This window comes from Aspergillus brunneoviolaceus (assembly GCF_003184695.1).
Source record: "Aspergillus brunneoviolaceus CBS 621.78 unplaced genomic scaffold BO95scaffold_61, whole genome shotgun sequence".
NCBI lineage: Eukaryota > Fungi > Ascomycota > Eurotiomycetes > Eurotiales > Aspergillaceae > Aspergillus > Aspergillus brunneoviolaceus.
The window spans coordinates 44,147-67,108 of NW_020290791.1; the positions used below are offsets into that span (position 1 = coordinate 44,147).

General features: G+C 52.6%; 6 protein-coding genes across 6 annotated transcripts; 3 read left to right on the top strand and 3 right to left on the bottom strand.

Moving 5' to 3' along the window:
- Positions 1-145: 145 nt before the first annotated feature.
- BO95DRAFT_516866 (phosphatidylinositol 3-kinase VPS34) lies at positions 146-3,398 on the top strand. Its single transcript, XM_025591851.1, has 2 exons — positions 146-374; positions 440-3,398. Exons 1-2 carry the CDS (start codon positions 316-318, stop codon positions 3,087-3,089), a joined length of 2,709 nt encoding a protein of 902 aa, XP_025439273.1. The 5' UTR covers positions 146-315; the 3' UTR covers positions 3,090-3,398.
- A 130-nt stretch (positions 3,399-3,528) lies between these two features.
- Positions 3,529-6,395, bottom strand: BO95DRAFT_475635 (uncharacterized protein; the record flags this gene model as incomplete). Its single annotated transcript, XM_025589873.1, has 4 exons — positions 5,460-6,395; positions 5,311-5,404; positions 4,316-5,247; positions 3,529-4,231 (listed from the first exon to the last, which is right to left on the bottom strand). The coding sequence occupies exons 1-4, from the start codon at positions 5,933-5,935 to the stop codon at positions 3,529-3,531; spliced, it is 2,205 nt and encodes a 734-aa protein (XP_025439274.1). The 5' UTR covers positions 5,936-6,395.
- A 41-nt stretch (positions 6,396-6,436) lies between these two features.
- BO95DRAFT_226706 (putative GTPase MTG1) lies at positions 6,437-7,791 on the top strand. The gene is made up of 2 exons (XM_025581232.1): positions 6,437-6,918; positions 7,008-7,791. The coding sequence occupies exons 1-2, from the start codon at positions 6,652-6,654 to the stop codon at positions 7,749-7,751; spliced, it is 1,011 nt and encodes a 336-aa protein (XP_025439275.1). The 5' UTR covers positions 6,437-6,651; the 3' UTR covers positions 7,752-7,791.
- Positions 7,764-9,185, bottom strand: BO95DRAFT_445663 (pre-mRNA-splicing factor ISY1). Its single transcript, XM_025587196.1, has one exon. It carries the CDS (start codon positions 8,849-8,851, stop codon positions 8,108-8,110), a length of 744 nt encoding a protein of 247 aa, XP_025439276.1. The 5' UTR covers positions 8,852-9,185; the 3' UTR covers positions 7,764-8,107.
- Positions 9,186-9,838: 653 nt separating this feature from the next.
- BO95DRAFT_445664 (type II myosin) lies at positions 9,839-10,565 on the bottom strand. Its single transcript, XM_025587197.1, has 3 exons — positions 10,478-10,565; positions 9,978-10,411; positions 9,839-9,894 (listed from the first exon to the last, which is right to left on the bottom strand). Exons 2-3 carry the CDS (start codon positions 10,295-10,297, stop codon positions 9,888-9,890), a joined length of 327 nt encoding a protein of 108 aa, XP_025439277.1. The 5' UTR covers positions 10,298-10,411; positions 10,478-10,565; the 3' UTR covers positions 9,839-9,887.
- Positions 10,566-18,098: 7,533 nt separating this feature from the next.
- BO95DRAFT_484477 (uncharacterized protein) lies at positions 18,099-22,560 on the top strand (the record flags this gene model as incomplete). Its single annotated transcript, XM_025590349.1, has 6 exons — positions 18,099-18,230; positions 18,294-19,128; positions 19,181-21,043; positions 21,112-21,839; positions 21,890-22,130; positions 22,343-22,560. The coding sequence occupies exons 2-6, from the start codon at positions 18,318-18,320 to the stop codon at positions 22,558-22,560; spliced, it is 3,861 nt and encodes a 1,286-aa protein (XP_025439278.1). The 5' UTR covers positions 18,099-18,230; positions 18,294-18,317.
- Between the last annotated feature and the right edge of the window lie 402 nt (positions 22,561-22,962).

The following is a 22,962-nucleotide window of genomic DNA, read 5'->3' on the forward strand; positions in this document are numbered from 1 at the left end:
TCATTAATCTTCCCATGAGCCTTATCTAAACTAATCCGTTGTGGTGCACGCGCCGAGCGCGTTAATCATGTGACCCCCGCGTCAGTCCCGGCAGCCCACAAGTAACTGTGGGCCGTCCCAGCCTATCATCGCCTCATCTGTTCGGAGCTGCGGGAATGATGAATGTCTCCAACAATTCAACTTCCCCCCCGATAAGTTACCGCATACAGCACCACACCTATCATCATCGTGAGATAGTAACAAGCTCACCATGACGATTACTGGCGGATGAATTGACTTGATACTGTCTGGCTTCTGAGTATCCGAACTCTCAGGATGGAGGCCTTTACCTTCGCCGTCTCCACCCAGGTGGACTTTCCCATCCACGTCAAGGTGTAAGTGGGCACTGCCTGTCCGATACCTGGCCGCTGTGATCCGCTAATAAGCTCCAACTTTCAAGTGGCTCTCTAGAGGGAAAGCAGAAGGAAATCTCCTTCTCCGTCCTCCTCCAACGGCCGGATCTCCGTCACCTTGGCTCCGCTCAAAACCCTCACTCGGATCTATTCGTCACCGTGCAATTATGGTCCGAATCCAAACCACTGGGAGTACCTCTACAGACCCAATACAAGGCGTTCAAATCCGCGAGGTCATGGAACGAGTGGCTGCAAATGCCCGTCTCAATCAAAGACGCTCCCCTGAAGAGTCAGTTAGCTATCACGGTCTGGGACTTATCACCGTTCGGCGGCGAGGGAGCTCATGGCCATTACGTACCATTCGGTGGAACAACAATCCCACTCTTCGACGCGGACGGGAAGTTGAAGATGGGCAGGCAGAAATGTAAGATATACCGGCATCGAGCTGCGGATGGGTTCTCTTCGACCACCACCCCATCGACTCCACCCCCCAAGCGTCGGAAAGCAAACGCTCCTGACCCACTGGGTCCGTCGTTGGAAGAAATGGAGCTGGAAAGAGTCGAGGTGCTGATTAAGAAGCATGAGATGGGGGAGCTGCCGCGTATCGACTGGATGGACCAGATGGTCTTCCGACAATTGGAGAGATTGAAGCTCAATGCTGAGGAGGCCGCGAGGAAACGGGCCATACGCATGAAGGCCATCAAACACAAAAGCTCCGACGGCCGGATAGAGGATGGTGACGATTCCGACGAAGATAAGGTGGACGATGAGAATTTTACCCTCTACGTCGAATTTCCCCGATTCGACCATCCCATCGTTTGGGCTGACCACGAGTATCCCGCCCCGCCAATCTCGACATATCCCCCAAATGCGCCCATGAACACGAGTACTCCGCTCAAGCCCCTTCCAGAAGTCCGATTTGGCCCCGGTATTGAGGGTGCCGATGGCAGTGGTGTGATCAGGATATATGACCCCGAAGTCGGACAGACAGGAAATCCATGTGAGGACAAGCACCGAAGACTGATTCGAAGCACCCGTACGGGCATTATGGATCGGGATTTGAAGCCAAACCCTAAGATTCGCGACGAACTCAATGTGATTCTATCATACGAGCCCACTCAGGATTTAACAGCAGAGGAGAAGGACCTTGTATGGCGTTTTAGATACTACCTGACGCGCGAAAAGAGGGCCCTCACTAAGTTTGTCAAGTCTGTAAACTGGCGTGACGTTGGCGAAGCACATCAGGCAGTGGAAATTCTGCCGAAATGGACGGAAATCGATGTGGACGACGCACTCGAACTACTAGGGCCGACTTTTGACAACGCCGCGGTCCGTTCATATGCGGTGGAGAGACTCCGCAAATCTGACGACGAGGAACTGCTACTCTATCTGCTGCAACTAGTGCAGGCACTCAAATACGAAGAAAATCCAGAGGGCGCCGCAGGGGACGCTGCTCATGACTCGTCGCTAGCTAACTTCCTCGTCACGCGCGCCGCAAACAATTTCAAATTAGGCAGCTATCTACACTGGTACCTGATGGTCGAATGCGACGACACTGGGCCGGGTACATTGTCCGCGCAACGCAGACTCTTCGCGAGGATGGAATATTACTTCATGACAGAATTGGAGCAGATACAACCGGAGCATCGTAAGACACTGCTACGGCAGGGCGAGCTCGTGGTCATACTCACCAAGATCGCGAAAGACGTCCGCTTCTCCCGCGATAACCGTATCCTCAAAATCGAGAAGCTAAAGAAATTCCTCAAAGACCCGAAACACGAACTGCTCCAGATCGATCCCCCATTGCCACTGCCCCTAGACCCGGAGATCATGGTGACCGGCTGCCACCCGGACGAAGCCAACGTCTTCAAATCCTCCCTCTCGCCGCTGCAGATTGTCTTCAAGACCGCGGACGGCCGCAAATACCCTATATTGTTCAAGGTCGGCGACGACCTCCGACAAGACCAGCTGGTCATCCAGATCATCATCCTCATGGACCGCCTCCTCCAGAAAGAGAACCTCGACCTCAAACTCACCCCCTACCGCATCCTAGCCACCAACGCCACCGCGGGCGCCGTGCAGTTCATCCCCTCGGCCTCCCTATCCGCCATTTCGGCCAAATACAAATCCGTGCTCGCCTACCTCAAGGAGAACAACCCGGACGACACCGAGCCCCTCGGCGTCCGCAAGGAGACCATGGACACCTACATCAAGTCCTGCGCGGGGTACTGCGTCATCACCTACCTCCTCGGCGTCGGCGACCGCCACCTGGAGAACCTGCTCCTCACCCCGGACGGCCACTTCTTCCACGCCGACTTCGGCTTCATCCTCGGCCGCGACCCCAAACCGTTCGCCCCGATGATGAAGCTCTGCAAGGAGATGGTCGAGGGCATGGGCGGCACCACCTCCCCCCTGTACCTCCAGTTCAAGCAGTACTGCTTCACCGCCTACACCACGCTCCGCAAGTCCGCCAACCTGATCCTGAACCTGTTCAGTCTGATGGTCGACGCCAACATCCCGGACATCCGCGTCGAGCCGGACAAGGCCGTCCTCAAAGTCAAGGAGCGTTTTCACCTGGAAATGACCGAGGAAGAGGCCATCCGGCACTTCGAGCAGCTCATCGGGGACAGCGTGAACGCCATCTTCGGGGTGGTCATCGATCGGTTGCATGAGTTTGTGCAGGGGTGGAGGGCTTGATTCGGCCCCTTTTTTATTGATGGATTCTTTCTATAGCGATGTTTACAAATGTTCCGAGTCATTGGGCAATTCTTAGAATAGGCATGTAGGAGTCAGGCGCTCTCCAGATGGGACGGATGGGCGCAAATTTACTTTTTTTCCCCCTTGCTTTCCCTATCCTTCAAATGCCTCTACATAGACATGAAACAACGGGCGGTCAATACCCTCTGTTCAGTTTCGCCTTTTCACATTTTCACAGAGAGACAAGAATCCTTACCGTGCTCCTGGAATCATAATCACATAGATAGACACAAGTCTATTCACCTGGACATTGCTTTTTTTGCTGTATCTAATCCGAAATGACGTCGTAGAATATCACAACCATTAAGATACTCCCGCGCAAGAAAGTTTCTTCACCTAGAGCACGCTTCTAATATCTAGAAACCCCTAACTCAACAGATCAACCCCGCCTCCGCTCCCCCTCCTCCTCATCCGGCCGCCGCCCCCAACCCTCGAGCTCAAGCCACTCCCGCCCTTCCTCATCGAGCTCCCGAGGATCTAATTCCTCGAAACCCTCCTTCAAGTGCGACGACCGACTCCCCAGATCCCCGCCATCCTTGGTATACCTCCTCCCCTTCACAAATAGACCGCCACTGTCTGAACTCACCCCGGAAGACCCCTGGCCCGCCTCCGTCCCAGCAGGTATGATGATCTCATCGTCGGGTCCCGAAGACTCTTGTCCCGGGGCCCTGTCCTTCCTCCCCGCTTGCGCTTGCGCTTCAGCTTCAGCATCTTCGTCGTCCTCCGGTGTCCCCTCCTTGCATGCCCACGCGTCCACGAAGCGAAGGACCTCGCGGGGCCACCATCGCTTCATGATCAGGAGGCGGAAGGGGACGAGGAGGACGATCAGCACGGGGAAGGCGGGGGCGCCGCGCGTGAGCGTGAGGATGAAGATGGCGACGGTGATGATGATTTGGAGGAGGGTATAGAGGTGGATGGGGATGTAGGAGGGGGTATTGAGGGCATCTTCTTCTTGAATGGTTAGTTCAGGGTGATTGCTGGTCTGGGTGTTTGTGGTGGAAGCCGTTGTGGCGAGGGAGGCAGGGAGGGGGGGAAGTTCGGAGGGTGGAGTGAGGAGGTAGAATGTTCGATAGAGGATTGGACTAGTTAGTAGATTTAGTGGGTCAGCTAATAACAATTTCTAGGGGTTGAAATTGGGGTGAAGGGGAGAGTTGGTGTAGGCTTACTTCACTGAGAGACTTTGCTCGCCCATGAACATGAACAGACCGGCTAGCACGCTGGTCGGGGTCAAGCCAAGGACTTTCATGAAGGGTGGGCTGACGAAGAGGAGGATGGCGGCGGCGTGGAGAAAGGATGACCATCGCTGCTCATAGACGCGTTTGACCTCGTAGGTCTCGGTCTTCTCCTCGCCGTCGACGAGGATGGTGCGCTGCTCTTTCTCGGTATGCATGAGGGATTCGGAGTGGAGCGGCGCTTGCGGGAGGAGGCCGTTGGCTGGTGGAACCCCCAAAATCCCACAGAGAGCTGTGGTGGTACCAAGGAGGATAATGTCCCACGCGAAACCGCCGGGCTTGCGGGTCCCATAGCGGTCGATGGTGCAGATGATAGAACTGACTTCGTGGTCAAAGAAAAAGAGGATGGTGATGATGACTCCCGGGAGGATGGCGGCGAAGACCCATGTCACGGGTAGGTGCCAGAATTCGACGAAGAATTGGTTGCGATCTGGAGACGTGGGCTTGAAGGAGGTGCTCACGGGAAGGGTCATCTTATCCAGATGAGCCAACTCGCCGATGTGGGGAAGTCCGATAAAGACGATGATGGAGATTGCAGCGGCATACTCGGTCAGGCCCATGCGGATGTATCGGTGAAACAAAGGACGCCAGCTCTCTGCGGTCGACAGAAAGATTGCCAACAGCATTGTTCCAACGGCACCAATGACGGCGTACAGGAAAGCTGCGAACGACAGACTTTCATGGGCTCGTTCTAGCTCCTGAATAGCTTTGTGGAAGTAGATAATGCTGTTGAGGAGGGAGAATATCTCCGTGGCGAATGTTGTGACATATCGCATTGTCCAGTCATGGGCATTTATGATTGCCAGGACATAGTGCAGCCAGCCAGCATGTATTAGTGACCAGGCCATGAAAGGCAAGAAAGGTATCTGTTAGAATGCCATTAGTCCTTGATTTCGCTCCTGCACTAGTGGGCTGCGTGGGCTGCGCACCTTGAAGACCTCATCGCAGAGTTTGTAAATATTCTCTGCGAGCACTGAAAAGGGCCCAGTGACCCCGAGGATGGTCAAGGGTTGGATGGAAAATCTATGAACAACTGTAAGCCAGCGCCCAACGTAGGCAATTAGATGTATGAACACACAAAGAGAAGATTATGCTGCATAGGCCAGTACTGAACACCACCTCAATCGTTCCCCAATGCTGGCCAGTTAAGACGTACAGGTCGCTGGCAAAAGTGATCCCAGGAAGAAGGTTAGTGAAGAAGACATAGACGGCACTGGCGAATATCAGCTGGTTGAAGATCTTCCAATCTGAGACATATCGGCGACGCAGGTTCAATATATCCTGTTTGACTAAGCGGAAGGGACGCAAAGGACCACCAGCAGCCACAGACCCACGCAAGACCCGGATAGCTTTGGGAGTATGTTTAGATGGGGTGATTATGGAGTGCGCATCTTCATCGTGGCTATCATCGTCCTCATCCTCGTCCCGATCCCGTCGCAATTCGCGGCTGCGCCGACGCGGACTACGCTTGGGCGATCTCCGCTGCTTGCGGGACCTCAGTCGCAAGGACGAGACCCGAGTAGATGGTGGACGAAAGGCAGAGATCAGAGTCATCCTGTGATTAATGACCTTGTCGGGATAGAAGTCTGTGGAGGGGTCCGCGATAAGATGCGATTGTGGGGGAGATAATATGGCCCCGATTGTTGCCCGCCTTGGCCGGGCTTGGTAGATGACGTATCATATCCCCCCGGTAAATAGTACTCGTGGACGATAGACGGTACCAGAATGTGCTTGCACCACGGTTCTAATTTTGGCGCATTCCTGCTCGAAACCCGGGTCTAGCCTTCGACTCGGTCAAGATTGATATTTGCATCTGTTCTGCGGCGATGAGCAGTGGTCGGTCCAGACCCGTCCAGACGAACAATCAAGTACCAAGAGTTCTTCAACTCAAATAATCTGATGCTGACGGTCTCACAAACAGCTTCATTGGATGTATATTAGAAAGCGTGTGCCACATGATAGAAATGAGCTCCACTTGGGTACCATCCATGACTAGAACAAGCCACGAGCAGTTTCTCTCTCGCATCGCGAGGTCCGATGAAGATATCCCGTTATGGAAATCGTAACTATACCCATTCACACCGCCTGCCTGACCGCCCTCATCTCCGAACGAAATTGCCGCTCTTCCAAGAAAGCATTTGAAAACAAGCATCGCAATTCAGTCCATACCTTGACCTCACTCATGTCTTTCTGATCATGAGCAAGAACAGTTTCTATGTGAACCTACACAGTGAACAGCTCAGCATTTACACCTTAATGGACATACGATAATGGCCGCCACATTTATTCCGCGCCAGGTGTTCCCCAATTATGCGTCGATCCCCCGGTCGTACTTCTTGGGCCACCATAGGGCTGGCTTGAGGAAGATGCAAAATATGCTCTCGTCCATCGACTATGTTATCGAGTGCCGGGACTATCGGGTGCCGGTCACCTCCATGAACCCAATGTTTGAGGAAGCGCTGGGGAAGACCAGACGACTGGTTGTGTATACTAAGAGAGATCTGGGTGCAGAATCTGGGTCGGGGGCGCAAAAAAAGGTTGGTGGCATAGCCTACAATTGCTCCCTTTCAGGCTACTACTTGTGAGGGTGTGCCAAATGACTGATTGCAATTTGTCAAAATTCCAGGCGGAGAAAACCATCCGGACTTTCAACAAGAACGGGGATTCGCTCTTCGTCAGCTCATCGTCTCGGATGGACGTCGGCACCATCCTGAAACACCTGCGTGACGATTCAGGGATTCCGGAGAGACTCGTCGGCACTCGAGTGATGGTGGTCGGTATGCCCAACGTGGGCAAGTCGACGTTGATTAATAACCTGCGCAATCAGGGGGTAGGAAAGGCCAAGGCCGTACGGACTGGAGGCCAGCCGGGTATCACGCGCAAGATCGCCTCGCCCGTGAAGATCATCGAACGCGAGAATGGCTCTCATGTCTACGTCTTGGACACGCCGGGTGTCTTCATGCCGTACGTGCCGGATGCGGAGAACATGCTGAAATTGGCACTCTGCGGCTGCGTCAAGGACTCGGTCATCGCGCCCGTCACGCTGGCCGACTATCTATTGTACCATATCAACCGCAACGATGCGCAAGTCTATCAGCGATGGTCATCTCCGACAAATGAGATCATGCCACTCCTGAATGACTTCGCCCGCCAGACAGGCCTTCTGGCCAAGGGCGGAATCCCCAACACGGAGCTTGCAGCCCTGCATTTCATCCAGAAATGGCGCGCTGGGGATCTGGGCAAGTTCATCCTCGATGACCTGCAGGCCGAGGAGCAACGGCTGTTGGAAGGTCGAGAGCGGGAGCCCATTATCAGTCGGACGCAGGCGCTGAAGGCTGACAAGCTGTCACGGAAGCAACCCAAGCTGTAAATAATCACATCTCGCACATAGGCTAATATAGCTCGCAACCAACCACCTGTTGTACAAAAGAACGAATCATGTTGGTATCATCAATATGCTTTTGCCTCCCTTAGGATGCATCGTAAACCTGCCAGCGGGTGGGGCAGCACCGCGTATGAAAATAACAAATGTCAAGCAAAAATATGTGAGAAGCAGCGAGAGAACACAACATATGGGTGGAAAAAGGGACCAGAACGCCATAGGAACAAATATGACAGTAGAAGAGAAACACCCCGAGAAGACCCCAAGATGACATCACAAATGAGCAGGAATATAAGCCACAAACTCCAGAGCACACAGATATCAAATATCCCCACCCCATCCCCTCAGGAGATCTTATCCAGCAGTCGTCTCCTCCGTCGGTCGACCAGCTCCTCCTGCACCTCCTCCAGACTGGGCAGCCTCCACTCGACCCCGTCCCCAGCATCGCCCGGCAACGGCTCCCACCCATCGTCCCCATCATCACCCTTCTTGCGCAGACGCTCCACGGCCTCCTTCTCCTTCTGCTTCTCATACGCCAGCAGCGAGCCATCCTCCTCATCCAACCCATACCCGAAATAATTGGCATCGACCTTCTTCGTCGCAATATCGCCGCCCCTCCCCTTAACCCCACCACCACCACCAGCAGTCTCCGCATCATCCTCCTCGGCAGGCCGACCGCGCCGGGCCGCCGCCTCGAACATCTCCTTCACGCCGGGCAGCTCCCTCGCCCGCCCGAAGTACCGATACCCTTTGCCGCCGCCGGGGATCTCGCGGCCGTCGTCGTCGAACACGCGGCCGGACCCCCGCATGTAGTTGGGCCCGCCCAGGTTGCGGATCTGCAACTCCCACGTCCACTTCTCCCGCATCAGCTTGTTGATCTCGTCGTTCAGGTCGCGGATCTGGTAGTCGCTCAGGCTGGGCTCCTGGATGCGCGACACCTTCCGCGAGATCTCCTTCAGCACCTGGCCGCGCCATTTCTCGCACATGGGGATCGAGTCGACCGAGGTGATGGCCTTGGGCCGCCGGGTGCGGCCGATGTCGATGATTCCGAGGTCCGCGGCCTGTTGGGCCCGGAACCGGAAGAGCATCGACTGAGCTTTTTCGCTGTTACGCGCCTATATATTGCAGAACGGGGGTGGGGTTAGTTCCATCGTATAGCTGTGAAGGGGGAGGGGGCAGAAATGGGGGCATTGTAGTGGCTATTTCTTCCAAGGCAGCAAGAGCCCAACTTGTGACGGGAATTGGAGCAAGGTAAAGGTGGGTTGGGTGGGCAATGAAGAGCTTGTTTGTTTCGGCGGGGAAGGCTATGCAGCCGGATGGGTCTGTCTCGCACGAAAGCGAGTCAGGAAGTAATTCATCGATCGAGAACTTACCATCTTGAAAAGCGACGCGGGCGGATCCCGTTCGAGGTGGGCGCTCGAGACAGAGAGGTTGAGGTGCAGAAGCAGAGAGGCATGGAGTCTTAACGTCCCAAGCTGGAGTGGATTCGCCCGCCGCCCGCTCCAAGCGAGCGCCAAGCGTAGCCGCGCGGCTAGGAGAGCTCCGTCGGCTGGCAGCACCACGTTGGTTTGACCTTAATATCTAGCTGGCATAAGCCGCCGACCTTCTGTATGGTCCAAGTATAATCTAAGCTGGTCAAATGATCTATAACTGGAAATTCTTAATGGGCTTCTATATACTAAGAATCAAGAACGACGTCACTTGAGTGACAGCGGTAGTGGCGCCCAATTAGTAGAGTACCCGCACCGGATACACACATGGGCCCACGTGTAGGGCGAGCAGATGTAGCAGATGTCGAAGAACACACGTAAACGTGTGAGCAATATGCGGCATCTCAAGCTTCTATATGTTGTATTGGGACCCAAGGCCATGTACAGTTACTGTGGTCTGTCTGGACGAATATAAAAGCAGTCGTTCAAGTATACAATCATGCGATAGGCATATTCCCATCAGAAGTCATCAAAAATTGCATCAGGGACCTGCGTAGCGGTTTCTATGAAGATCAATAAAGTGCGCAGACACATCATATCAAATACCATGTGAGACCAAACCCATACGCCCTAAATCCAATCACACTCCATAGCCATGCAGGGCTTCAATCAAGTCATGTTCGTAAGTTGTCGCTCAGGCCCTGGATGAAGATTTAGCGCCCGAGTCTCGAATTAGTAGGCAGAAGTGTAGTAGAGTCATTCTGCCAGGTCGTCATAGTCTTACAAGAAGCCTTTCGTGTTGCTGGGCATCCGTTGTGGTATATCGCCGGAGTTGTACACGCTGCTGCCCCGTCTGCTGCCAGCATCACTCCATGCGCTGATCCGTCCGATTGCGCTGCCCCGTTCAACACGGAGGCCCCTCCAGCCCTCCAATTCTCGCTCCACCCGGAGTAGCTTCTCTCGTTCTTCCCGCAGTTCTCGTTCCGCTCGACGCGCCTGGAGCTGTGCCTCGGACTCACTTTGCTGAAGCTCCTCGATGTCGCGCAGGAGTCGGTCGATCTTTGCGCGTGTCTTGGTGACGTCATCGTTCAGCTGTGCATTCATCTTATCACGTCGCTCAATCTGGGATTGGAGATCCTTCACTGTTCGGTCAACGTTACGCAACGAGCGTTGTTCAGAACTTTGCTTAGACTCCTGCTCCTCAAGGTGTGTTTCCAGCTAGTTATCGGGATTGGTTAGTGATTCAAAGGGTCGTACCCTTGTATGCGGAAGAGATAGACTAACCTCCTTGATTCTCTTGTGCAGGAAGCGTACGTCCTGGCTACCAGAAGAGTAGCTCTTAGTTTCCAAGTCGACGCAACGCAGCTGTGATTCCTTCAATTGCTTTTCGAGCGCAGCCTTGTCTTTGAAGAGTTGGGCATTGTTCTCTCTCTCAGCAGTAACTTCCTTTTGCATTTCCATCACCAGAGCCTCCGCGCGCCGCATCTTGCCGACAGCAGCAGCGGAAACATCTTCTTGTTGAGCAAGTTTGGACTTCAGCTCTAGTAATTCACGGTCCATGCTTGCGGCATTGCGCATAGAGGGACTCTCTCCTTTGACGAGATCTTCAAGTCTTGCACCGGCTTCAGCCAAGCGCGTTTCCAGAGTTTTCTTCTCTGTAAGTAGCATATCGCGCTCTGCGGTCACGTCATCAACTGAAGTACGCAGGGTCCGGACTTGTGATAGCAACGACACGACCTTGCTCTGAGCCTCGTTGTGCGCAGATACCGCCTCATCACGAGAGGTCGTCACATCTTGAAGCATAATGTCCATGCGGGCCTTCTCCTTTGCCCATGTTGAGCTGTTCAGAACCTCGTTGTCCCACTTGCTGCGAAGATCTTCGAGCTCCTCGCGCAGGCGGGCATTTTCACCGCGAACATTCAGCACCTTCTCACGCTCCATTTCAAGTTCGTTGTTGAGGGTTGTGAACTCGCGCTGATACTTCTGTCTGGTCTGCTCCATAGAGGTTTCCTTGTCCTCAATGTCAATGGCACGTTGGTTTCTGTAATCCTCAAGCTCGTTTTGGAGACGCTGCTTAGCCTGGAGGGCAGCTTGTAGCTCTGCCGCCTGATCCTCCATTCGCGCTTCGAGAGATTGTGTTTGGCGTTGCAGGTCTTCGACGAGAGCATCCATCTGTTTCCGCTCGGCCATGATCTGAGCGCAAGTATCCTCGGCCTCCTGGGCTTGGGTTTTGGCAAACTGCTCAGCCCGAGTGGCCTTAAGGACAGTGATCTCTGCCTGCTCAAGCTTGTTGAAATATTCATCCGCTCGGGACTTGTAGAGGCTCAGACTCGATGCAAGATCAGCGGTTTTTGAGGTCTCTGCATCAAGCCGGATTTGAAGATCAGAGAACTCTTCGAGAAGTTGGTTCCGGCTGATGGCATCCTGATCCCGTGCATCTTGCACCTCTTGGAACTCGGAGCGGGTGTCACGTAGCTCTACCTCCAATGTGGCCTTGGCGCGCTTGAGTTTCTCCAGTTGAGCCTTAGAGTCACCGAACTCTGCCATGGTTTCCTTGTGTACCTGAAGCAATGCTCTCCTCGACTGCTCTTGCGAGTTGATCAAATCGTAAAGTTCTTCGTGGGACTTGGCTTGGATGTCGCGGAGCGAGAGCTCCCCCGTATGGATGCTCTTCTCCATTGCAGAGAGCTTCCTTGCTGAATCATCAAGCTGCTCATGCAGACGGCCATTTTCACGCTCAAGCAGCTGCATTCGGCGTACAGAGTCATCCTGCCACATATCGCGGGCTGGGGATGCTTGAGAAAGCTGGTTCTGGAGATGCTTGTTCTGCATTTCGCTTATCTGGAGCTTGTTTTGAAGTTCCTCGATTTCTGCCGCCATGTCCATCCGCTTCTGATAGCCTACGGTGTCCACGGTCCTATCGGAGCGAGCGGAGTCTGCCATTTCGTTGAAGTTCAGTTTCCGGTTGGGAGTCGTGGGCGTGCTAAACTTCTTTGCAATGTTGTCGGAGTTCTTTCGGAGATGGGTTGGTGTACGATTTCCCGCAACCTGGTTCTGGTCGATCTCCTCGAGTAATGCCCGTTTCGAGGAGGCATATCGCGCGTCGAGCTCCTTCATCTCATCGCCATGACGACGGCGCATTTCCGCCAACTGGCTCTCGGCCCGACTATATTTCTCCTCGGTCACCTGCAGCCTGCTTCTGGTGGCTTCAAGTAATTGGGCCAGGTCGATCTTTTTTGAGAGGTCAGGCTGTACCTTTTCCCACGTTGAATCAGAAAGATCCGCTTCGGGTTCCACGACCTTGTGTAGCAGCATCAGCTGACGATGCAAATCTTCGATCTCCTTATTTGCACCATCAAGAGAGTTCTGGAGTTGACGCGTGTTGGTCTGTGCCTGTGTGCGGAGTTGTCTTTCCGTCTCCAGGTTTCTGTTAGCTTCCGCGAGCTGAATTCCCGCTGTAGACGCGGCCTTCTCAGCGTTACGGCTGGCTTTATGCTCTCTGTTGACTTCGTGGTTCAAGTCCTCCAAGCTGAGAGAAAGCTTCTCCTTCTGCTTCTCCAGCGAGGTGATTGAGACGTGAAGATCGCCAAGCTGACGAGTAAGCTTCTTATTGTCTTCTTCTAACTTAGCTTTCTCCCTTTGAAGGTTGGTGATACGAAGCCGTTGGTTGTCACTTGCTCTTGAAGTTGACCTGGCTATGTCAAGATTCTTTTGCTGGATCTTGGTAAGGAGAGCACGATTATCATTCTCTGACGCTGTGAGTCTGCCCTTCAAGGTTACTAATTCTCGTTCGAGACGCTCCTTGGCTTGGTCATGGCGAATGCGGAAGTTGTCAGACTCAGCAATGGCGTTCATCAGCTCTTGTTCTCTGACGGCAAGTCGGGATCTTTCAGCCTCGAGCTCCTCCAATTGGTGAGACCGAGTATCGAGGTCTTTCTGGACACTCTGCAGACGTTCGGTAGCCTGCTTCATAATGTTGTGCTCAATGTCAGCTTCCGCATCCAATCGAGCAGTTTCGACCTTGGTAAAGCGGTCCCTAAGCTGGATCAGCTCAGTCTGCAGCTCCTTCCGCGACTCTTCAGCAGCAACGCGGGCCTCAGTGGCGCGACGCAGAGTGTCTTGCTGGATGTACATCTCTTTCTCAATGATGATCTTTGATTCATTGAGTGCGGTGTACTTATCCTTCAATTCTGCCAGGTTGTGCTCAGCGAGCATCTGGACATCATCCCGGGACTGCCTTTCCCGGCTCAGATCTGCTTGCGCCTTGAAAAGTTGTGCCTTAAGCTCCTGGATCTGCTGTTCAAGGAGCTTTCGACTCTCACCAGCTTCGGCGTCTTCAGAGATCTTCTCCTCTAACAGCTTCTTGACGTCAGCGGCTTCACGCTCAAGTTGAATCTTCTCAGACACCATAGCATCACTTTCAGCTTGAAGCTCGCGCAGTCGTCGTTGCATATTATCATGGCGGGTTGAAAGCGTAGCCTTTTCGGATTCTAGCTGGCGCTTCTCATCCTCGTGCTTCTTCGCATCGTTACGAAGCACTGACATCTCGCTCTCTTTCCGACGGAGCATCTCTTCATACCCCGTTGATGTTGACGACAGCTCGGATATCTGCTGTCGGATAGTGCGATTCTCCTCGACGAGCTCCTTAATGTGTTTCTTGGACTGATCCAACTCCTTTGAGGTCTTCGCATGTTTGATCTCTAGGTCTTGATCTGTCTTCAGCAGTTTCGCCTCCAGATCTTGAAGCTTGCGTTCTTTAAGGCTGAGATGGCTCTGGAGCATCTTGATTTCCTGGCCAAGTTCCTGAACTTGGGCGTCTTTCTCTGAAGAGGTTCTTGTCGCCTCGGCCAACTCGCCTTCAATGTTTTCAAGTCGAGCCTGCATCTCTCGCTTCTCGTTCTCGAAACGTTGGATGATCTCGCCCGCTTGTTCAAGTTGGGTGATCCGCAGCTCAAGCTCGTCGTCTGTCTTTTTCTTCGCTGCGATGAGATCATCCAGCTGATCCTCGAGACTCTCCTGATCGGCAATGGCACCAGCCAGCTTCTCACTTAGTTCAACTTCCCGAAGCTGAAGTCTCTTGAAGATCTCCTCCTTATCGAGAGCCAGAGCGCGTTCGCTCTCCAGAGTTTGTTGGATTTTCTGAATTTCAATCTCTGTCCGGCGCCTTTCCTCCTCGAGCTTGTGCCGGTTCGCCAGATCTTGGTTCATCTTCAGTTCCAACTCTTTAATCTTCTCATCTCGCTTCTTGACTTCGCTGGCCGTCCGTGTCTCACCAAGGAGGGGTTTCATTCTTGAAAACAATCTCCACCAGGGATTAGCCTTCATATCCAGATATACTCGGAAATTCTGCTGGATGATTCGTGTGGCTTCAGCTCGGTAAAGACGTTTGTTTGAGATTCGCCGTTGCACAAAGCCTCGAGCAACAGACTGAAAGCGGGTCATGATGGTACGGATAAGCTGGTCTCGTTTCTCTTCCAATTCGGCCAAAACACCAGCCCGGAAGAAGACTTTGGTACGACCGACTCGGTACCATGTAGGGTCCATCTCAAGCTTCTGTAGCATCATGTGAGCGGCATTTTGGCCATCCAGGTAGCCTTTCGGCATCTTCTGGCACAGCACCTCATAACGTTGACGGAACTCAGCAAAGGTTAGTCTGTTAGGGAAGCCTGTGCGCGCAATTCTGATGCCCTCAAGTACACCGTTGCATCGCAATTGATCAAGGACAAGAGGGGCATTAAGCATCTTAGGACGCTTTTTGTGGTTGGGAATGATGCATCGAACGAAATGGGGATGAGTAGAGTTCAATTGCTGCATCAACTTGGCCAGTTGCTCCTTGTGCCGCTGGGCAACGGTGCGGAAAAGTCCCTTCTTCACACGACTCTTTGGGTAATCACTTTCGTCGTCAAGGTCACCACAATCAGAGAAGAGATTCGCAACATGCGGCTCGTCCGAATGAGCGAGAAGACGAGTTATGTTGTCGTTAAGCGGGTCCTTGTTCTTCTCGAGCCAGCCATCAGTATCGTATTCCACCTCAGCCGCGTAGTGCGTGAGCACAAATCCCTGGCTAAGACGGGAGGCACGATATTTGGCAGATTTGCGATCCCAAAGCGAGTGTAGCTTTTCGGTGAAGGTTTTGTCAGTGGCCTTTGGCATGACGCAGTCTTCATCCAAGCAAGAGAATATACCGATGGGGTTGGTCAATTCAATCAAGTCGATTGTTGGCTGCAGGTCTTTCCCGAAGTCAATAAACTGCCACTCGATCTGCTCCCTTGCGTATTCTTCCTGCTCTAGGACGAACATATGGTGGTTGAAGAACTGTTGAAGTTTCTCATTGGTGTAATTGATACACAGTTGCTCGAAACTGTTGTTCTCGAAAATCTCGAAACCAGCAATATCAAGAACTCCAATGAAGTAACTGTCATCACCAGTGACTGTACTACGGTCGAGTTGGCCGTTGATGCGGTCAACAAGGTTGCCAAAGCCACGCTCGTAAATACCCTTGGCCAGGGCATCGAGAGCAAGCCGGACCTGCTCCGGAGTTTGGACCTTCTCCACCCACTCACGCCCCGCCTTAACTCTCGGATGTAGCAACCCTTTGACAAAAGGCTCTGATGCGATGCCAAGCAAATGACACGCTCTTTCAATACTGTTCAATGAGTCGGGGGCCAGGGCAGCTTGATCGGCCCGCAAGCTTGCCTTCACAATTGTTACGTTTCCCAGGTGAAGAACAGCAGCGATCGTGCGCAAGATGCACATCTGATCTTCATCTGAAAAGTTCATCACGTGGAACGCTTCGACTAACAGGTTCCACTCCTCCTCATCAGAGACCCCTGCAATCGTCTCGTTACCATCTCTGGTGTACGCGAAATCTTGGATCTGCAAGTCCGACAAGAGCAAAGTCTCTTTTAACTTCTGGTCTGCACCTTTCAAAAGCTGGTAAAAGATGTGGTAGTTTCTCTCGTTTGCATTTGGTTTCACAACACGAGACTTCTCAAGGAGGTACCAATTGATGGACGCGCCTGATATCTGGCCAGCTCGGGAGAACTCAATCCTGATGAATTTGCCGAAACGGGAGGAGTTGTTGTTCCGAACAGTTTGCGCGTTACCAAATGCTTCGAGAATCGGATTCGCGCGAAGAATTTGCTGTGACAATGCCGACAAGTGGTTGTTTCCCGACCGAGCGTAGGGTGTATCCGTAGTCGCAACGGCTGCAAGATATTGGATAACCTTCTTAGTGTTTTCGGTCTTACCTGCGCCTGACTCTCCTCTTGATATCGTTGTCAGCTTTAACTCCAACCAGCTTCCATGACCAACCTCGGAATTAAACTTACGTGACCAGGATGCTCTGGTTCTCTCCTTCCTCCACCAAATTGCGGAACGCCTCGTCCGCCATAGCAAATATGTGGGGGCGGTTTTCATCCCGATTTCGTCCCTTGTACATCTTGACATATTCGTTGGAGTAAATTGGCAGAGGACAGTATGGATTGATGGTGACAAGGAACAGGCCCGAATATGTCTAGCAAATGACAAGTCAGCTCAAACGGGCAAGGTGATCGGGATCGCATTCAGCTACTCACATATATGAGATCGGCTTGGTACCGGGTATGCAGGTTGTGAACCACCGAGGCCTCGTTTAGATGCGTCAATTCGGCCATATCATCGGCCTTGTCGAACTTCGCCGGGTTGACCTTGTCCACTTGGTCGACCTCGACCTCTCGTTGCTGTGCAAGTCAGCCAATGCGTCTCGGGTCCCTTGTACAAAGCAAAGTACCTCTCCATCGTCGGTCTGAACGAGCAGCCGACCACTTTCACCTTCCTCCAGCACCAGTCCACGTACGAATGCCTTCTCAGGGTCACGTAGCCAGACATATTTGTTCCCAGAGAAGTCATTGTCGCCTTCCAGACCCCGGATCTGATCGGCTCCGCGCCGGAGCTCTTCCGTCTTTATGAACTCCGGCGCAAAGGTTCCAGACGCGGCATCATTCCTAAGTGAGCCCGATCTCTGGCGAATTCCCGGTCGAGGAACTAAAGAAGTAGATGCTTGCGAGACTGACGAAGCGTTTCGGAAATGCCCTCGTGTCTCTTGGAATTTACTGGGCGATGTAACGACAGCAGACTTGGGGCGCAGCCCTCTTGCCTGCTGGCTGGGAGAGGAAGAAGGTGATGGCGTAGCGCGACTGAAAGGGTTGACTCGTTTGGGAGAGCCATTAGATTGAGAGGGCAGCATGTCGTCTGTAATTCAACAATGAAACATTATTCAACAAGAGGGTCGTGTAATCATAACAATAGCAATAGGACAAAATGAAGACGAGGAAAGCCCAAAGAAAGAGCTGTCTAGTAGCCTCTTAACGGAGCATGCAGGCCGAATTGGAAGAAGGGAAGCAGATTAAAGAGGGGAGACGACAAGGTGGGAACATGGAAATTGAGCGGTGGAAGTGGGAGAAGTGGGAAATGTAAGATTAGATCGAGGGAAACAAGGAGTGGAGTGTGTAAGGTAGTAAAGTAGTAAGGTAGGTTGGTAAGTTAGGTCGACTAGAGCGTCACCACCAGCCAGCGTCGTCACTGACTTGAGTTGACCAGCTCCACCTCTCTCCGTCTGTTTGTTTATGTCCCTCGTTCCTCGTTCCCGCGGGTGCAGATCGGCTGCTAGCTAACTAGTCCGCATCGGTTGTGCATCCGTCAGAGCACGTGATCCGGGATCTTTTTCGTTTCGGGAGGACTGCAGGTCTGGAGCGAGACTCAACTTGGAACCTCCCCTTCCGTTACACATACGCTACGCTAACTTGCCTGTCTTTCTTTCATCTATCCACCCTTCTCCTTCTCCATCTTCTGCATCACTCGTCTTCACTGGGTTTTCCGCGTTATCTGCACTAATCAAGTAAGGATACGTGCTCATCTCGCATATGGCATAGACACCTTCATGTATAGCCAGAGTGTGCTGTGGGCTCTCTCCCCGACGCGACTTTTCTTTCCTCCTTTCATGACTCGGCTGTGGTTATAAGTTACTTTAGTCCCACCCACAGCCCCCTCCTCCGATGTGCGATACCCAAAATCTACGCTGTAGACTTTTGAAAGCTGCTCTCTTACTTACTCGGTACAGAAGATATTTACAGTCACCTTCTGCATGCTTAACTGTCCATTCGCCCCTCTAACCATGTCAAACTACCCTCCGACACCCTCCTTCGCGGGACCACATTATACACCACCTCAGTGGCCTCCGTCAAACCCGACTCCTTCCTCATCCATGCCTTCCTTACTTCCTCATCATCATTTCCCCTATATTCACAACCAGACTGCCGTTCCGCCATCTCACCCCGAAGGGGCTGCGCTTCCTGGTAATCAAGATAGTCACATGGCCAACTCACATCTGCCGGGGCTCGGAGGCCCGGGCGCGCCTGGACAAATACCGCCGCCGCTATTCGGCTTCATGGCCCCATTCACCTCTTCCCCGTTTCCACCTCCGCCATTTCCTCCGATTCAGATGCCGCCTCTGAGATACCCTTCTATCCCAGCGCCTTCCGCCCCTGCTATGCACCAATCCGGTTGTACACCGAATGAACCACAGCCCCGCCTTGGTCAAGAGGTCTCGACCCCTGCGGATTCACAAGTTTCGAGCACATCCAACTCCAATATGGACCTTGATCGCGAAGAAGGCGAGCTTACTGATGGAGATGACTTACCGTCCCAACCGAAGGGATCCGAAACGGCTGCTGCATCGTCACGACCACCGAAAGATGTGCAAGAACACCTAAAAGCGAATGGAAAAGTGGGCAGTACGCGCGGCTATTCTCGAAACCTACCTAACGCCAACATTTTCAATACGTCAACTTCTTCCGTACCCATATCTTCTAAAGATACTAAGAAGGAAGGATTGAACGTAACAAGTACCGAGAGCTCAATGGAAGGTCTTTCGTCATCTCGGAGCAGCGGCTCTCGTATGTCACCTACACTTCACCTCGTCGATATATCTTGCTTACAGTCTGGCAGCTTATAACCCGGCTCTTACAATACGTGCTGAATCTCCCTGTCCGAACAATATTGGCCTCGATGGCGCTGCTATGTCGAGGCTACTCAGCGACAACACATACGAGCCAGCGAACAATGAGGTGATTGAGAATAATCCTGACCGACTATGGTACGACATGAAGCCCACGGCTCAGTTGCGCGTTCAGGCCCAGGGGGCACTTCTGAGTTTGGCTCCTCACAATATTCGCTACAATGAATTTGTGAGAGAAGGCATTGACCCTCTTGTTCTTCGTCAACTTTACGAGGACATTGGCATCAAAATTCCTACTCCGCAACCTGATGTCGAGTCAAACTCACCCGCTTCTGCAGGGCACGGTCTAGATCAACCAGTTGTCAAGGTTGCGACTTCACCGAAGGGTGCTGCGCAGCAAGACCCTATGAATGTTGTTGTCTCTCCTCCGCCATCCACACAGCAGGCTGTAACGGGAAAACCAATGGAGCGGAAGGAAGTCATCGCCCGCATGCTTGCGGCGAAGGCGGCCAAGACCTCCACATCCACGCCGTCACAGACCGAAGCTGCAAAAGAAACCATACCTTCTTCGAGCTCGAATTTGCCTGATGCTGGCAAAACGACGACACTTCCCTCACGCGATGCTCCGACGCTAGAGAAGGAAGCGCGCGTGAAGGAGAAGAATAAAGCACAAACCGAACTCGCCAGACAAAGAATCGAACAACTCAAGAAACAAGGGTTAATGAGGACTTTGCAGAAATCACAGCCAGATTCAACACCATCTGAGCCAAATGAAGAGCACACCTACAATACAGATACCACACAGGCCACGAACTTGACTCCAATTCAGCACCCTTTGCCTGAGCGCCCGCCGGACCCAGAATTTTCACCTCAATCTCGTATTCCAGGGCTTTTCATGACCGAAAGCCAGGAACCGGCCATAACGGAAGAGTCGAATGCTGCGCCTGTCCAGCATGTTGCCGATACAGATACTCACACACGCACCAATCAGCGCAAGAGACCGCGAGCATCTGACTTTGACGAACCCATTCCCATGCCCAAAAAGTCATTCGGTAACGGGTCAAACCACGTCGTTGCTGAACCTGCGAGGCTTATTATCGACATCAGCGACGATGAGTTTTATGGGGATGACGAGAATGATAGCATGGACGTTGATACACTGGCAGGAAACGTGTCGCAGGATGTTGAGACACTTCTCCGGAGCACTCCGATGACCACAGATTCGTTACCTCAGCGGCCAGCAACATCACTCAGTCAGGGTTTCTCTACGTCGGTGACTCCCAATGGACGGAATTACGATCAAGAACATCAGGAGCATCTTCGCCGTAAGGACTTGGAAATCAAGGCGATGCACCGTCGGATTGCCGAGCTTGAGGAACGGAAAAAGGCGAAGCTAGCAGCTAGTCGCACCCAGTCCCCACGTGCTCTGGATCTTCCAACGCCGCTTGTTGATTCAGTGACGGCCAATGTCGCCATCCATGAGAACACCAATGTAAATCAGGTGCCCAAGCTGGACGAGGCGACTTCCAAGCTGATGGATCAATCATCTTCACTCCCCAAAGATGCTCTCAAACTAGAGGAGATGAGAGCCAAACTCTTGCGGAAGCAGGAAATCGAGTCTGGTATCCCTGCCCTGGATCACGAAATAAACAAGTCCGAGGCAAGGCTGGCCGAGGTGAATCAGGAGCAGAATTCTCTTTTATCTCAAATCACCAAGGGGAAAGAAGGTCGCCAGCAGCTTTTACATGAATTGGAAGCTCTTGGCCAGGAGTTGCAGGACGTGACACTTGATGACATAGAGTTAGCCCTCCGCCAAGTGCAGACTGAAGAACCCGCAGATGCAGAACTCATCGGTAAGTCGTACTTGTATTTATGTCATTCTTGCGAAATCGAGGATTGGCGCTGATTGAACCGTGCTTAGCAACTACCCATGAATTGCCTCCTCGGCCTATCACAGATCAGGTTCCCGAGGCAACAAATGCCCAAGTGCCCGTGCATAACGAAGGTGTACCCGCTACTGACTATGTATCTGCTTCGGACGCCGCGGTATCCAATGCGGAACATGAGAAAGATACTGTCATGGACGATGCTGACGAAGAGCAAATGGCTACTTCATCGTCTGATTCGATGAGCTCGTCGATGGACGAATCCAGCGATAGCGATAGCGAAAGCGATGATTCCGCGTCGGTCGCGTCGGAAGAATCAGTAGCCAGAAGCTCTGCGCCAGCCACTGCCGAGACCGAGACTCAGAACGACCGAACTCAAGAGACTGAGCAGGAAACCCCGGCCGAGTCGGATTTGGATAGCTCCTCGCTAGAGCAATCGCAACTCACTAATGCTGAATCCCAGGTCAATGTTACGTCTGATGAACATGTGGAGGGATCAGCACCTGAAGTACAGGACCGAGGATCTCGTGAATCGTCTGTATCGGACGCTTATGAGCCTCCCGAGCCAGAATTGACTGCAAGCCCAGCCGGTTCCGCTTACTCACCCCCTTTTAGTCCTGCTTCTCCTGCTCCTATTGAGCCTACCGACGACTCTGAATTTCCATCGAACGAGGTTACCAAGGCTAGCGAGCCGCTAACTGAGAATGACCAGGGCTTGGCTGTTCACCAACCACGAAGTTTTGCTCGAATCAGCCCTTTGGATGTGCGAGGCTCCTCAGTCACGGCCAGTAATCTGATGCTAATGAGTAGTAGAATGAGCGGGATCCCTATGACAGCCTTATCACATTCACGCAATACGATAGTCCACTAAAGCATTTCAAGGCTTACCGCTACCACCCAAGCTACGTTGAAAATGTTGCAAACGGCTATCGTTCTCTGACATATAGCCACAACATTGACCCCATGAAATACCTGTGTCCGTTTGAGGCCGCGGGGGGTGTCTGCAACGATCGATCTTGCGAATTTCAACACTTCCGAGACATGTCTCTTAGCGGTGCGTCGACAGATTCAAGCCATTATTCACAGACATATCCCTTGATGATCTGAACATTGACTTTGCCATCTCTGGCTCTGGTTATTTGTGTCAATCTTCCCATGACCCCTTTCCTTCGCACCACATCTCTCTGCTGTTCTCTCAATCCCTTGATCCCCTGTCGTGACTCGATTTGTTGGTCGGATTTGCATTGTGCGGATGCTGACGCACAGGCTTGTTAACCTCGACAGATGACAAAATCTTGGTCCAAATGGGCTCTCTCCGCGAGGGCAAAACCCCCGAAGAGAAAGATGAATACATTGCCGGACTGAAGCAGATCATCAACGACATGCGACGCGACAAGGTGAAAGACTTTAGCACCGTGGCTGCGGAAATAGCCGCATACCGTAGACGCTTCCTCCAAGACCCTTCGCGGATCTTGCCATTGTAACCCCTGACATGGAACGTGCGACAGTCAAGATTACTCATTCTTTGAACAAGGTGAGGTGCGATGCATCGTGCACCCAGCACTCAGGAGCTGTGCAGGTAGATTTCTGCTGCTTGCTGTGCCAGCATCGAGCTATATCTGAAAGCTTTTCCCTTTCTTCTTTTTCTTCCTCATCACCTCCACCACCATCTTTCACCATGGATAAGCAACCCCGGCTTTCCTCTTTTTGAACGTTTGAGATCTGGCATCTCTTCTTGAGCGAGAGCGACTTCCAGGGCAACCGCGCTGTTATCCTATCTACTCTTTTCTTCTTTTTTGCCATTTGGCATACAAAAGCACGAGCCCGGCGTTGGACGGAATCATCTTCTCTTCACCTTGTTTTTGCCTCTTAACCGAAGTGGGCGT